This window comes from Mastomys coucha, unplaced genomic scaffold (genome assembly GCF_008632895.1).
Source record: "Mastomys coucha isolate ucsf_1 unplaced genomic scaffold, UCSF_Mcou_1 pScaffold9, whole genome shotgun sequence".
In the NCBI taxonomy this organism is placed as follows: domain Eukaryota; kingdom Metazoa; phylum Chordata; class Mammalia; order Rodentia; family Muridae; genus Mastomys; species Mastomys coucha.
The window spans coordinates 13,081,328-13,096,001 of NW_022196915.1; the positions used below are offsets into that span (position 1 = coordinate 13,081,328).

The 14,674-nt window shown below is 40.3% G+C and overlaps 1 protein-coding gene and 1 long non-coding RNA gene across 2 annotated transcripts in view; one reads left to right on the forward strand and one right to left on the reverse strand.

The window, feature by feature from the left end:
* Positions 1-2,125: 2,125 nt before the first annotated feature.
* Dennd6a (DENN domain containing 6A) overlaps positions 2,126-14,674 on the forward strand; it is a 50,303-nt gene continuing 37,754 nt past the window's right edge. The window contains exons 1-3 of the mRNA XM_031361114.1: positions 2,126-2,464; positions 14,205-14,243; positions 14,343-14,385. Coding sequence (XP_031216974.1) covers positions 2,237-2,464; positions 14,205-14,243; positions 14,343-14,385 — 310 coding nt within the window. The 5' untranslated portion in view covers positions 2,126-2,236. The remainder of the gene's footprint in view (positions 2,465-14,204; positions 14,244-14,342; positions 14,386-14,674) is intronic.
* Positions 4,338-14,674, reverse strand: part of LOC116084265 — a 34,239-nt gene continuing 23,902 nt past the window's right edge. Inside the window, exon 2 of the long non-coding RNA XR_004116057.1 lies at positions 4,338-4,426. This is a non-coding gene — a long non-coding RNA (uncharacterized LOC116084265). The remainder of the gene's footprint in view (positions 4,427-14,674) is intronic.

Consider the following 14,674-nt stretch of genomic DNA (forward strand, 5'->3'; position numbering starts at 1 on the left):
AGTCTGGAGGCAGATCTCTTGAGTTAAAGGACAGCCTGGTCTACAGAGCTTGTTCCAGAACAGCCAGGACTGTACTAAGAAATCCTGTCTCAAACAAATAAACAACAACAAAGACAATAAATATTGCAAAGAATGGTAATTTGTATTCACAGGCCAAGGGTCCAGCACTGTGGAACAGCTGGCCATTAGAGCTTATTTATCATTAATAATAAAGTAGCATATAGTAAAGTGTCTGGATTGAGAACACTTTTCTCTTCTTGACAGTAAGTAAGTCAGGCTAGCAATTAGCTTTCACCAATCCAGAAACTAGTTCTTGGAGCTACTTGCCTATCATGATAATACATGGAGATACAGCTGGATCACAGATTTTTTTTTTTTTATTTCAAGCCCACTGTTCTTTCTAATACAAAACTACACTATTTTCTTTGAACAATAGGTTTAGAACCTTACTTGAATATAGGTTATGTTTTTCTTTCTGAACTGTACTGGTTCTTTGTCACAGGCAAATTGTTTTAGTCAAAGACAGTTTCTCATTTAAATGTTGTCTCCAGTTAATTCTGTGCTATCAAAAGTTTCCAGGTGGGGCTAGAGAGATAGATGACTCAGCAGTTAAGAACACTTGTTGATCTTGTAGAAGAGTAAGGTTTGGTTCTCAGCACCACAGTGGAGTTTACAAACGTCTTTAACTCCAGAGTATCTGGCACCCTCTTCTGGCCTCTGTGCAAACCTAACTCCACTTCAGTACCCATACGTACATACAGGCAAAACACTCATATATATAAAATAAAAATAATAAATAAATCTTTAAGAAAGTCTTCAGCATACACTACTGCTGACGTTTGAGAATACTTGACCATCAAGAGATGGATCATTTCCTGATGGTCAAGAATTTTTATGTGTTTTAATGTTTTGTTTGCCTACATTCATGTAAGTGTACCACACGCATTCCTGGTGTCCTTGGAGTTGAGAAGAGGACATTAGATCCCCTGGAACTGGACTTAGAGATAGTTGTGATCCGCCATGTGATTGTTGGGAATTGAACCTGGTCCTCTGCAAAAGCAGCAAGTGCTCCTAACCACTGAGCCATCCCTTGGAGCCCCGGCTTTGTTCTATGTAAAATAGAAACAGTAATAGCACTGCCTTTTGAGGTTGTCGAAAGGCTCAGGTTTGGGAATGGGTTTTGAAAAATCCATTGTATGTTATCAATCATCTTTTACGCACTTTCCTATTAGGTATTACCACATTTTCTAATTACTTTTGATGAATAAATCCTAGCAGGTACTGAATAAATCCTACTTATCATGCTACGCCAATAATCAATAGCAATTCACCAGGGCAGATCTCTTGAGTGCCCAGCCTAGTCTGACCTCTTAACAAAGCAGCTTGAAATCAGGCCCTTCCTCCAGTGCTCAGATAGCGTGGTCCAAAGGTGACCGCCCAACTTGAGATTCCAAGAAAGTCTGGATATGCGTAAGAGTTGAGTGAGTCTGACAGACCAATAAAGATGGGAGCTGCCTTGGTAGGGAGAGTCTGGGAGAGGGAAGTACACATCTCTATCAGTGGACTGCAGGAGTGAACGCAGGCTTGCCTTAGAGTTCTTAAACTTGCGGGGCTTACTCATGAAGCCTCTCAGAACTTCAGTTTCCTTATCTGTGAACAAAAATTAGCCAGAGGTGGTGGCCTATGCCACTAAACCCAGAATCTTGGGTGGAGTACCATGAGCCAGAGGCCAGTTGGGACTATGTAAGACATAGCTAAGAAAGAAAAGAAAGACCTATCCAAAACTTAACAAACAATACTGATATGTTTAATAAAGAGTTAATACTTGTATTTGAACTTAGCATATCAACTGGCACAGAGTAAAAGGGTTAATTAAACTACTGTTAACCATTATGTGTTAGTAATACTTTAATAATGAACTGTGTCATTCCAAGAATAATTTATTGCTGTATAGTTGTGGAGCCGAGAAGACGATTCCTGAGCCACTCTTTTCAGTTTAAAGAGCTGTGAAACGAGTAGGCCAGTCTGAGTGAGCGGCAGAGGCAGAGGCAGAGGCAGAGGCAGCTTGTGGGGAAACCCTCTGAACCCCGCTCCCAGGGTCACGTGGCTCGTGGCCGCGCCCCTAGCCAGGGAGTCCAGAGCGGCTGCGGCAGCACTCGGTGCGCGTGCGCCGAGGCCTGCGCGCTCTGCGGCGCGGTCCGCGGCGGAGGCGGCTCGAGCGGATAGGGGGTGGCGGATGGCTCTGCGGGGCCCGGCGGTCTTCGGGTCCGGTTCCCACGGGTCGTTGGACGAGGTCGGGGCCGAGGGGCGCGAGGCGGCGGCCCTTGCGGCGGCGGGAGTCGCGTTGGAGGACGATGAGGAGGACGATGGCCGCCGGGGCCTGCTGCGCTGGGACGGCTTCTCGGCCTGGCTACACTGCGTGTGTGTGGTGGGCTTCGACCTGGAGCTGGGCCAGGCGGTGGAGGTGAGGCCGAGCCGCACCCTGTCTCCACCCTTGGGCGGCCGGGTCCTGGCCACTGCGCATCCGGGCGTGGCTCGCAGCCCCTGCGCTGCTCAGCTGGGCGGTGCTTCTCCGGCCTTTCGGTGGGAGGATCGTGGGCTGCGGCTAGGGGTGAAAAGTTCTTTATAGGCCCCTCCTAAGTACTTGTTGATGTTCCTCTTAAAAAAAAAAAAACCAAACAAACCAAAAAAACACAGCAAAAACTGAAGGGTAGCGGCATCCAGAAAAGGCTGCAGCAGACAGGATGTTTGCTTGGAACTTTCAAGAAAGGAACAATACCCTCGACATATGTGAATTGCAGTAGCCAAACATGCACGTCCAATCGTGTGGGCTGACTAGCTGTATTGTCAATTGCGCGAACTCATAGATTGGTCCACTAAGTCCAAGTCGAAATGCTTAGCATGCATTTTCTTTTTTCTCTTTGTTCCCCTTTTCTGGGTGAAGTGTCTTTGGGTCCCCATTCCCTCCAAGTCTCTCCCTAGCATTACAAATAGAATTCAAGGCCTTCTGAAAACTAGGCAAGCTCTCTACTCTAGCTATCCCCACCCCCAACCCCCTCCCCTGACTCCTGCTGTTTCTTAAAACTGATTCTGTAACAATTCTCCAGAAACCTAATGTCAGCAGGAAAACCATTGGCTTGTAAATCCGTCAGATATCGTAACGTTACCTAAAAGGCCTTCGAGTCTCACTCATTTTTGTCATCATTTAGCATCCTTTTTTCGTGGTAGCATAAAAGATTTGTCTTATTTATCCAAGAGAAAAGTTTTTAGAAAGGTGTATGTTCCGAAGTTTTTGGTATTTTGTTATTGTTCTTTTGGCATCAGTGAAAGATTCTAATCTTACTCTAACCTAGGTGGTCCAAACAAGAAACTGCTGCTTTTTTATTCCACTGTATCTTTGTCTTTTGTGTTGTTACATAGTTCATTTAAATACTGAGTTTTCATTAAGATCTGGGCACTATACAAGTTAGTGGACATACACATGAAAGGATGTTCTAACCTGTATTTATGCGTTGAGACAGTAAGGTGGAGATCTAAGAATTAATCTATATAGTCAATAGTATCAAATTGATTGCCTGACACAATATTCATTAAACGTTTGTTGATAGAGGGATTTAGTACATAGAGTGACTCTGTATTTTATTTGCGACAGGGATAACATTCTCCAAAGACTGAAGATACTTATTTTTAAAGATTTGTTTATTTATATAATGTGTGTGAATGTTTTGTCTTCATGTCTGTATGTACAGAGACTTTGTATCTTGTGTTTGTGGAGGCTGAAAAGGGGGGTTAGATACACTCAGTCTGCAGTCCTTCTGCTCATGTAGGTGCTGGGAACTGAACTCACATCCTCTGGAAGAGCAGCAAGGGCTCTTAACAGCTGAGCCATCGTGACAGCTCCTGAAGACAATAGTTTATGCAAGTTATTTAATGTAAACTGAAATTTGATGTGTAGCAAAATAAAACTTAATCAGAAAGCAGAAGCTGTTATATTTGGACACATTTAAAAAAAAAAAGATTTATTTATGTGTAGGTATTTTGCTTGCCTGTGTGTCCCTGCTCCACACTCATGCCTGGTACACCAGGAGGTCAGAAGAAGGCATCAGGTCCTCTGAGCTGGAGTTGCAGACGGTTGAGAGCTGCCACTGAACCTGGGTCCTCTGGAAGAGCATGGAGTGCTCTTACCCAATGAGCCATCTCTCTAGCCCCATTGATTGGTTTTTGTAATCTCATCATTTGGAACATTGCTTTTAGCATGAGTATTTTCTTTTTTAAAATAAGTAAATAAGTAGAATATCTTGACAGAGTTGAGGTGATAAAAAAATAATCACTAAAGGTTACATACTAAATTTTATTTCCCATAGTTGTCATTTCACAGCAGTATCTTTACGAAGTAGTTCTTAGCTCTTTTTTTTTCTTCCTGAGTCTTCAAAAAAAAAAAAAAAAAAACCAACAGTTTGAATTCTCTTGGAAAATGAATAAGACAAAATTCTGTTTATAGTTAGACTTTTTGAACTAATCCATAGATCCTTTGTTATATTCTCTGTCCAGATTAAGGATCACTGCTTTAAGAAAATAAGGATAGGAGAGGAAGATTGCTTCATAAAGGATCTAAAGAAAGATAAACACAGTAAGATGTAAAATGATTTTGCTTTAAGACCGGATCTCACTCTCCTGGATGGAATACATGTAGCCCAGGCTGGCCTTAAGCTCACAGCAGTCTTCTAGTCTCAGTCTACACCCCTCACCACTCTACCTCTAGTGCTGGGATTAGCTAGTGGTTATGTGCAACCATGTTTGGGACATGAGCAATTTTGTTTTGCTTGTCTAAAAAGAAATGACTACATTTATTTATGTGTGCAGTGCATGTGCATGCATGTATGTCACTGCACAGTAGAGTAAGGTACAGGACAGCATCTGTTCTCTCCTTTCACCATGTGAGTCCCGGGAGCCATGCTCAGGCCTGAAGGCCTGGCAGCAACAAATTTCTTTTCTCTAAACAGCTAAGCCTTCTCACTGGCCCTTGGCTTTTATTTGAGACAGGCAATATGTAAACCAAGCTGGCTTCAAACTCAAGAGATCTGTCTTCTGTCTCCTGAGTACACCACTATGCCTAGCCTTTTATTTTATTTTATCTTAGCTTACTGAAGGAGAAATATAGTGTCTTGCCTTTTTAAGTGAACACAAAGTAGGAACAGATACATGGAAACTTTCGAAGATTTATTTTGCTCTCTTGTATTTTTTTTTTTTTTGAAGCTGCACCGCTATGGGAACTGTGCAGGAGTGGCAGTTAGCATGGGATTTCAAAGGTGGATTTGTGTTGGGAGCGACACATGTAGTGGCTCCAGCCCTGTGTCTGTAAACTACAACCTGGGAGGCTCAGAAGGTGGATTACAGGATAGCAGTCACACAGACAGGAGGCTGCCAGCCTTCTCCGTTTCAATGTCAGGATTCAGAGGCTCTCTGCTATGCCACAAAGACTATATATTTGCTCCTTTTTTTTTTTTTTATTTTGTTTTGTTATTTTTGAGACAGGGTTTCTCTGTGTGGCCCTGGCTGTCCTGGAACTTACTTTGTAGACCAGGCTGACTTCCAGTTCAGAGACCCACCTCCTGTCTCGTTAGTGCTGGAAGTAAAGGCATGTGCAACCACACCACAATCACCAGGCTATATATTTGTTTCTTAAAAATGCAGAATCAAGGGCTGGAGAGATGGCTCAGCGGTTAAGAACACTGACTGCTCTCCCGAAGGACCTGAGTTCAAATCCCAGCAACCACACAGTGGCTCACAACCATCCATAATGAGATCTGACGCCCTCTTCTCGTGTGTCTGAAGACAGCTACAGTGTACTTAGATATAATAATAAATAAATTTTAAAAAAAATGCAGAATCAACACGTAGGAAGTCATGTGACAAAAGATGAGATCCCAATGAATATCTAGTTGAAGGCATGGTGAGATGTCAGCATTTTTTTTTTTTTTTTAAAGGCAGGGTTTCTCTGTGTAGCCCTGGCTGTCCTAGAACTTACTCTGTAGACCAGGCTGGCCTCAAACTCAGAAATCTGCCTGCCTCTGCCTCCCAAGTGCTGGGATTAAAGGCATGCTCCACCACTGCCCAGCTGATGTCAGCATTCTTTAAAAAGCAAACCAAAACCAAACAAAAGAAAACAAAATATAGAATTAGAGCCACTTTAAATTACCAAAGAGAGCATGGAGTAACAATCAAAAACCTAATCTGTGCAGAGCGTGGTGCTGCAGACCTGTAAGCCCAGCGCTGAAGAGGCCGGGCGCAGCTGTGGCCATCCTGTCCTACAGGGGATTTCCAGGACAGCCAAGGCTATACTAGGATAACCTGCCCTCTGACAGGCAGCAACAACAAAACTAAGCACAGACGAGTTTGAGCCACATGTGGCTTTCTTTGTGGGATAATAGTATTCTGTATGCCATTGCTTTGTGAGGTAATTAGTGTTGGAAAAGTATTTAGAATGATATTTGAGACAAAACAATGTGTTTTGGGTAGCATTGATTTTTCTAGAAATCTTTTTTCTTATTTTAAAGTAAAGACACTGAAATGTAACCAACTTATTCCAAATCATAAAGTTTAGTAAGCCAGGATTTTGAATCTTTTGGTTCCAAAAGTTTGATTTGCTCTAATATTCCAGCTATCTTGAGTGAAAAATGAAGCAACTCAGAGAAACCGGAAGCAGTGCAGACCTGTGAAATGCCAGTGATAACCGAAAGTGAGATCTCGAAGTTATTGGCAGTGATGTTTTGCCTTCTTCAGGGTATCCCCTTACACAGCAATTCTAAATAAAGCATGCTGAACACTTCTAACCTGGAAACCTGAAATCTAAATGCTTCAAAAATCTTAAAATTTAAAAAAAAAAAATTGAGTGAACTTTAGGTCTTTAGAGCTTTATATTTCTCATTTAATCAGTTAATAAGAGTCCCTTTAGGTATTATAGGATCAGTTTTGAGGGCAGTACTATTAAAGTCTTGTTGCTATCTGTTAAATAGGAACATTGAGGCTGTTTGGAAAGGTTATAGTTAGCTTACTTATTGCCTGTCATGTTCAGGGAACTCTGTATTAGTATATTTTCTGTAATGATAACAAAATACTGGATACTGGGTGATATATAAAGAAAAGAAGTTTATTTAGCTCACAGTCTTTTTTTTAAAAAAAAAAAGATTTATTTATTTTATGTATGTGAGTATACTGTCACTGTCTTCAGACACACCAACAGAAGGCATCAGATCCCATTGCAGATGGTTGTAAGTCACCATGTGGTTGCTGGGAATTGAACTCAGGACCTCTGCAAGTGTAGTCAGTGCTCCTAACCGCTGAGCCATCTCTCCAGCCACTAGGTCACAGTCTTAAAGGTCCAGTAGTATGGCAGTAACATCTGTTATCGAGGGCCTGGCTCCATGACTTTAGGAGGCATTACAGTGAGAACGTAAAGGAGTCACATGGTGAGAAGGAAAGCCAGACCCTGGGTAGGGTAGTTCCTTTTTAAAATTTAAGGAAAAAAAAAAAATTAACAGTCCTCTCTAGGACTAATCTCCTTGAGACCATCATTATTCCTTTCTAGGCCACTAGCTCAACAGTGCACTGGGACCAAGCTTCCCACATAGGAACTTTATGTGGATACATACAAACTATATGCAAACAGCAGACTATCAGGTATCTTTTTAATATTTTTAATACTGTATGTATGTATGTGAATATATTGAGTGTAGGTGCCTCAGGGTACAGGCATCAGAACCCCCTGGAATTGGATCATAAGTGATTGTGAGCCACCTGACATGGTTGCATGGCTGCTGGAAATCAAACTTGGGTCCTTTGGAAGAGCAGTAAGTTCTGGTAACCAGGGAGCTATCTATCTAGCTGTTTAGGTATCTTTTTAAAAGAGATGGATTCTTGTGCCAGGCATGGTGGTGTAGGTCTGGTTTTTCAGCATTTAGGTGAAGGCAGGAGGGTTTAGAATTAGCTACCTACTGGCTTTGAGATCAGCTTGGGCAACAGGAGATCCTGTATCAGCTCATGAGTGAGCACACACACACACACACACACACACACACACACACACACACACCCCTCCCAAACAGCTGAGCTCCTGCTATGTTGCTGAGGTTGGTATCAGAAGCCTAAGCTTAAGTGATCATCTTGTTTCTGTCTCTTAAATACTGAGACCACAGGCACAGGCTCCTGTGCCCCATTCTCTCTGAGGTGATGAGGTGAGGTTAACTATTATTTAACTTTTCATTATTATTTAATGAAGGAGTTGAATAAGAACATGCATCAAGTTTTCTACAGAATAAGTGAAAAATTTCCAAAGTCAGATGAGATTTTGAATCTTTTAAAACTTGAAAAATTAAATTTTTTACCTTACATAATAAAAAATGATGTGCATATTCATTTAAGAAAAACCATAGAAAAGAAGAAAGGGAGATCACCTGTTTCATGTCTTGGATAGAATATGATAGGCAAAAGCACAATAGTTAAGCGGTTCCTAAGCATGGCCAAAGGAAGTTGCAGGAAAATCCAAAGCATATTTCAGTTTAGTGAATAGACTATACAGAAATGTTATGATCTTCAGTAAAATATAAGGGTGTGATACAATATAATTTAGACTGGAGGTATGTGAATAGCTAGTTTGGGCATAGTGACATACACCTTTAGTCCTCACACAGAGGCAGGTAGATCTCAGTGAGTTGAAGACCAGCTCAGTCTGCATAGTGAGTTTCTAGCTGGCCAGGGCTACACAGTGAGACTGTCTAAAACAAACAAAATTACATGAATAATTTTTCTTTAAAGGAAAAATGTTTAGTGATGGGTATGATGGCAGAGGAAGGGCTTGAGGTCACTGGGGTAATAATTTGCAGGGATGGGCTGTTAGTAGTTTTGCTTGTTTTAGCTCAGGTATTTGCATAATGTAAGATCTATCCAGTTAAAATCACAGTTCAGTGATTTTAGTGTTTTCATGAATCACACACCTCGCTCGTACCACTAATCCAGTGGTAGAGCATTTCATCATTTCTAAAAGAAAACCAGTATCTACTAATAGCCCTTTGCCTCAGCCTTCGGCAGCCACAAGTCTCTGTTCAATTTTGGATTTGCTTCCTGTGTACATTTCACATGAATGAAATCATACATGTGGCCTGTCTGCTTTCACTTCACGTGTTTTCAGGTTTCATCTGTCAGGTGTGCCCAGCCCTTTGATATTGCAGTACCTCATTGTCATCTACAAAGGTCATGCTTGGGAACTACAGGACCAAGTTACAAAAAAGTATCTCATAATGTCTTAAATAAGTTTATCACTGGTGTTGGACTGTACTCATTGCTTTCCTGGGGTGAGGCATACAGCTGGAGGTTGGACACTGTCTACTCTTCTTTTATGGCTGAGTAGTGTAACATGTGTTTGCATAATGCCACAGTTTGTTTATCTCTTCACCATTCTATAGAAAGTATTTCTCTGTGGCTACTGTGAATGCAGTAAAGAGAACTTTTGCCCTAGTTTTCATGTGAACATCTTTTTCCTGCTGGTTGTATTTATAAAAATAAAGTGACTTGGCCAAACATGGTATATGTGATATAGCTTTAAAAAACCTACCAAAATATTTCTATAAACAACATAAAAGGATTCCAGTTTTTCCTGATCTTTGCCACTCTTATCTGTTCTTTGGAGTATCCAAATGGGTAGCAGTGATCTTTTATCTTGCTTTCATTTGCATTGTCCTTATGACTAATGATGTTGTCTTTGGGTACTTCTTAGCTGTTAACTTCTTTATTGCTGTTAACTTTTTTATTGCTGTTTGTTTGATGTAATAGGGTTGACTCTAGGATGTTCCACATGATAGCTTGGTAGACAAGACTAGATCACTTACTTATAGCTTATAGCTCCAGCCCCCCCTTTTTTTTTTACATGTGTGTGCATGTAATACCACCAGTAACTAATGTTCTTAATTATCTTTCTTCAGAGACCACAGTGAAAGTAGATGTGCAGGGTCATAACAGATACATCTATTTTTGTAGAGATAGTTTGTTTAAAACACTTCTGGCCTTGGGAAGTAATGTATATTACACATATACATATACATTCTGTATAAAGACAAAGTGATAGATGAAATGAGACAGTTCATATATATGTGAATGATTTTTTTCTGAAAAACATTTTTTTTTTTGTTGTCATACTTAGGCCTTAATCATCTTTGTCTTGTCATGTAGTCACACCTCCTCTATTTACTGTAGCTCAGAAGACTCTGAGGGCCCTTGATGCTTGCCTGCACTTTATCTTTTTAAAGTTTTATTTATTTGTTTGTGCAGTATGTGTGTGTGTGTGTGTGTGTGTGTGTGTGTGTGTGTGCATGTGTGTGTATGCGTGCATGTGTAAGAAAAAGCATTGAGGACTGGAGAGTTGGCTCAGCAGTTAAGAGCACTGACTGCTCTTCCGAAGGTCCTAAGTTCAAATCCCTGCAACCGCCTGGTGGCTCACAACCATCTGTAATGAGATCTGATGCCCTCTTCTGGGTGAATGAAGACAGCTACAGTGAACTTACATATAATAAATAAATAAATCTTTTTTTTTTTTTTTAAAGAATCATTGAAAGAATAGTTAGTAAAACTAACCATAGAGTTGCTGAAGATAAATACTCATAGGCCACTCTTGCCAGCACAACTGAGTCCAACAAGCTCCTGACCAACTCAGCTGCAATCAAACATTCTGGTTTTAAGACAGCTTCCCTGTATTGTACAGGTTGGCTTGGAGCCTCCACATGGTCCAGTCTAACCCTAGAATCCTCCTTCCTGGGTTTTTCAAGTGCTGGGATTACAGGCCCATACCAGTTTCCCCTGCTTGTAGTGAGACTTACATAAACTGACTTAAATAGAACATTTAGTAATGATTTTTAGATGTTATTTCTGCTTTTAAAGTTACAAGTAAAATAACATGAAGAAAGGAGACTTGGGTACACATTAAAAGTATTACATATTAAATACTACTGGTTGGATAGAACTAATTTGAGAGGGTATCCTCGGATGAAGCAAGGGTGTTTTTTGGTTTTTAAGTCTCTTCTCTGGGCTAGAGACTGTCTTAAGTGTAAAGATGGGGTAAATGAAGCAAGGCAGTTCTTTTATGAATTCCCATTTGGGGAAATTTAATCATGATTGTTTTTGTTTTGTTGTTAAAAGTGACAAAAACCTAGCCCAAGCTGGCATGAGAAAACAAAATTCAGTTTATGCTGGCCTCAACTAATGGTAGGCAAACGCCGTACCTCTCCAGCTCCATGGCAGCCCCCTTTTCACTTTGAGACATGCCTCACTCAATTGTCCAGGCCAGCTTTGAACTCTATCTGTAGTCAAGGCTGGTCTGAAACCTAACTTCTCCTGCCTCAGCTTCTCAAGTAGTTCTGATTGTAGACCTGTGCCATCAGCCCTAGTTATGAAAACAATTTATTGATGAATGCTATTTCAAAATCTATAATCCAAAGCCCAGTTCCATGGATGAGATAAGCAGTGCTGTAAAGAGTTAGGCTTTGCCACCTTTCTCTGGTTAAAATAATGTAGCATATGAACAGCAGGTAGAAAGCTATGAGAAGAGAGCACAGCAAGCTATCACATTATCAATGGGATATGTTTTAAATGTATTTACATGCTTTTCTTATTTTGAAGCTAAGCATGGAACCCAGGGCCATGTATGTGTGGCAAAAACTCTTAACGCTGAGCTCTATCCCAGCTACAGTGGGAAAAGATTTGTTGGAAGCAAAGAGTATTGAAGAAATGTGACATTTGAAAACAAATCAGTTTGAGCTTTGTCTCAGAGTTAGATGAGAAAAAGTGCTTAAGCTATTAGAAGAAAGTGCTAAACAGTATGAAGCCATTGTCTTCTGAATTCCCATAATTTCTGGTCACATTTGCATTGTTAATGTTTTTCTTTAACTTGTGGCTGGGCACTTGTATTCATGTGCCCCCCCCCCTTTTTGAGACAAGGTCTCAAGTATCTCAAGATGATCTTGAACTCTTGTTACCAAGGAAGATCTTGACCTTGAACTTCTGATCTGATCCTCTTGTCTCTAGAATTATAAGCTTGTGCCACTGTGCCAAGTTTATGTGGCTCTGGGGATCAAATTCACGGTTCCATTAGTGCTAGGAAAACATTCTATAGTTTCCTGCCCCATTTTGAATCTTTAGTGCTGGAATTTTCCCCTAATATACTTAAAAACAAGTACATTTTGCTGTTAAATGTTACTGTGGTGCTGGGGAATTGAACCCGGGATCTTAAGCATGCTAAATAAAAGCTTTACTCCCAGCCCTATAATTTCAAAAAATAAATTATATAGCATGATTTAGACAATAGGGATTTAACCAATAAGAATTAAAGAAAGGCAGTGTTGTAATATACGGCTATAATCCTAGCACTTGGAAGGCTGAGACCGGATGAACGGTTGCTTTCAGTTTGAGGCCACCTTGGGCTACATAAAATCCTCTCTCAAAGAACAAAAAACCTAAAACAAAACAAAGCCTCCAAGTTCTCAAAAAACAAACAAAAACAACAATAACAACAAAAACAAAAAGCAGTTTTGGTAGTTCACATCTGTATTTCCAGCACTTGGGAAACAAAGACCATAAGATCAGGAATTCAAGACTATCCTTGACTACACAGTGAAAAAAGGATCTCAAACAAAACAAAACAACAAACAGTAAATTATAAACTACTTCAAACTGAAAAGTTTGCTGACTTTTCAATCATAATGCTGAATATATAGGAAATATTAAATTATAAGGCATGCGTCCATTTGCGGATCTCTGTCTCAGCTTGGTGTGGGATGTATGAGATTCTGTAGCAGAAGAGCAAGCAAATAGCCCCTCCCCAACCAACAACGATAACAAACCACCATTAACAAGTACTGAGTACTTATCTTCTTGAGAAGAGAGGTTGATTTTCTTTTCTTTTTAGAATGTTTTTGAGACAAGAGTTGTGTTGTAGCCCAGGTCGCTATGAAATTTACACTGTGCTGCCCAGGCTAATCTCAGACCCACGGCGATCTTCCTGCCTCAGCTCACGTGTGCTGAGATTACGAACTTTTGCCACCACACTCTGCCAGAACCTACTTTTTAGTCAGTCAGGGAAGTGGGCCCATCTGTAGGATGATGTCCTTGAGGCCTCTACTGATTCTGGCAGGAGCTGCTTTGGCCCAGAGCTTCTTCCATTATAGAGGCTGATAGGCCATTGTTTTTCCTCAGAGGGTTCTGTGGTCACTGCAGGTGCAAAACTAGGAGAAGACGGTTATTGCAAGGAATGGGTGTGTGTGTGTGTGTGTGTGTGTGTGTGTGTGTGTGTGTGTGTGTGTGTGTGGTTATGATGGGCTGTCTGGTAGAAATCTCTAAAATTTTAGGTAAATATTTCCTTGTCATTTTCCTCTAAGTATTTGATGTATAGTAGTCATAGAATCGCTCAAAAAGTATTATTTTTTGTACAAGTATGAGTTGAAAATATAGATTATGGCTGGGTGGTGGTTGCACACGTCTTTAACCCCAGCACTTGGGAGGCAGAGGTAGGTGGATTTCTGAGTTGGAGGCCAGCCTGGTCTACAGAGTGGGTTCCAGGACAGCCAGGGCTACACAGAGAAACCCTGTCTCGGAAAAAAAAAAAAAAAGAAAAAAAAATAGATTATGTTTTCTTTAGATTTTAAGTTTCAAACAGAAAAAGAGAATAAGTTTAGGTTTCACCAGTCTTAGAGCTAATTTTGATGTAATTTTTAAAGCTAATGTAACTTTTACTTAGTTCTCTTAACTTCTTCCTTGTTTTACTAGTAAAAAAATATTTTATTGCCAGGCAGTGGTGTGCATGCCTTTAATTCCATCACTTGGGAGGCAGAGGCAGGTGGATTTCTGAGTTCATGGTCAGCCAGGGCTACACAGAGAAACCCTGTCTCACAAAACAAAACAAAACAAAATTATATATACATATATATATATATATATATATATATATATATTATATTTTTTTTCAGAGTTTTGCCGTGTTTGCTGGGCTGGCCTTGCATTATGGGGCTCAAGGTAGTCTCTTGACATCACTTTACAAGTGTCTGTGACTGCAGATGACAGCACAGCCCCAACTGTGATCTCGTAAAAACTTTTGGCCATAGTCACCTAGAATGTCAGGCACGCCTGAATTATGCTAACCTAATTTAACTTCTTTCTTCCAGGTAATTTATCCTCAGCATTCCAAACTTACTGATAAAGAAGTAAGTAAATACATCTCTCTGCATAGTCTGCTTCACATCTGCTTGTTCCTGGTGGAGTATGTGTGTGCCAGCATCCATGGCTCTGCTTTTCTCTTTCAGAAAACGAACATTTGCTATTTGTCTTTTCCAGACTCAAATTCAGGTAACTATTTATTATAAGATGTTTCTCTTGAATTTTGCATGGCTTATAGCTTTTCATACATGACAAGTAGCCAACATAGCATATTAAGATTGCATGCTCAGCTTTAGCTCAGCACTTCATTGATTTTTAGTTTTGCTTAATGATGCTTAGTCCTGTCATTACTGATTTCAGTTTGGTTAGTTCTTAAGGTTACTGTTACAGTGTGATAAGATAAAACATTAAAAGAACAATACATTCTCAAAATAAAGCCAAGATAGTTTATTTGGAAACTTTTTTTTTTTTTTTTTTT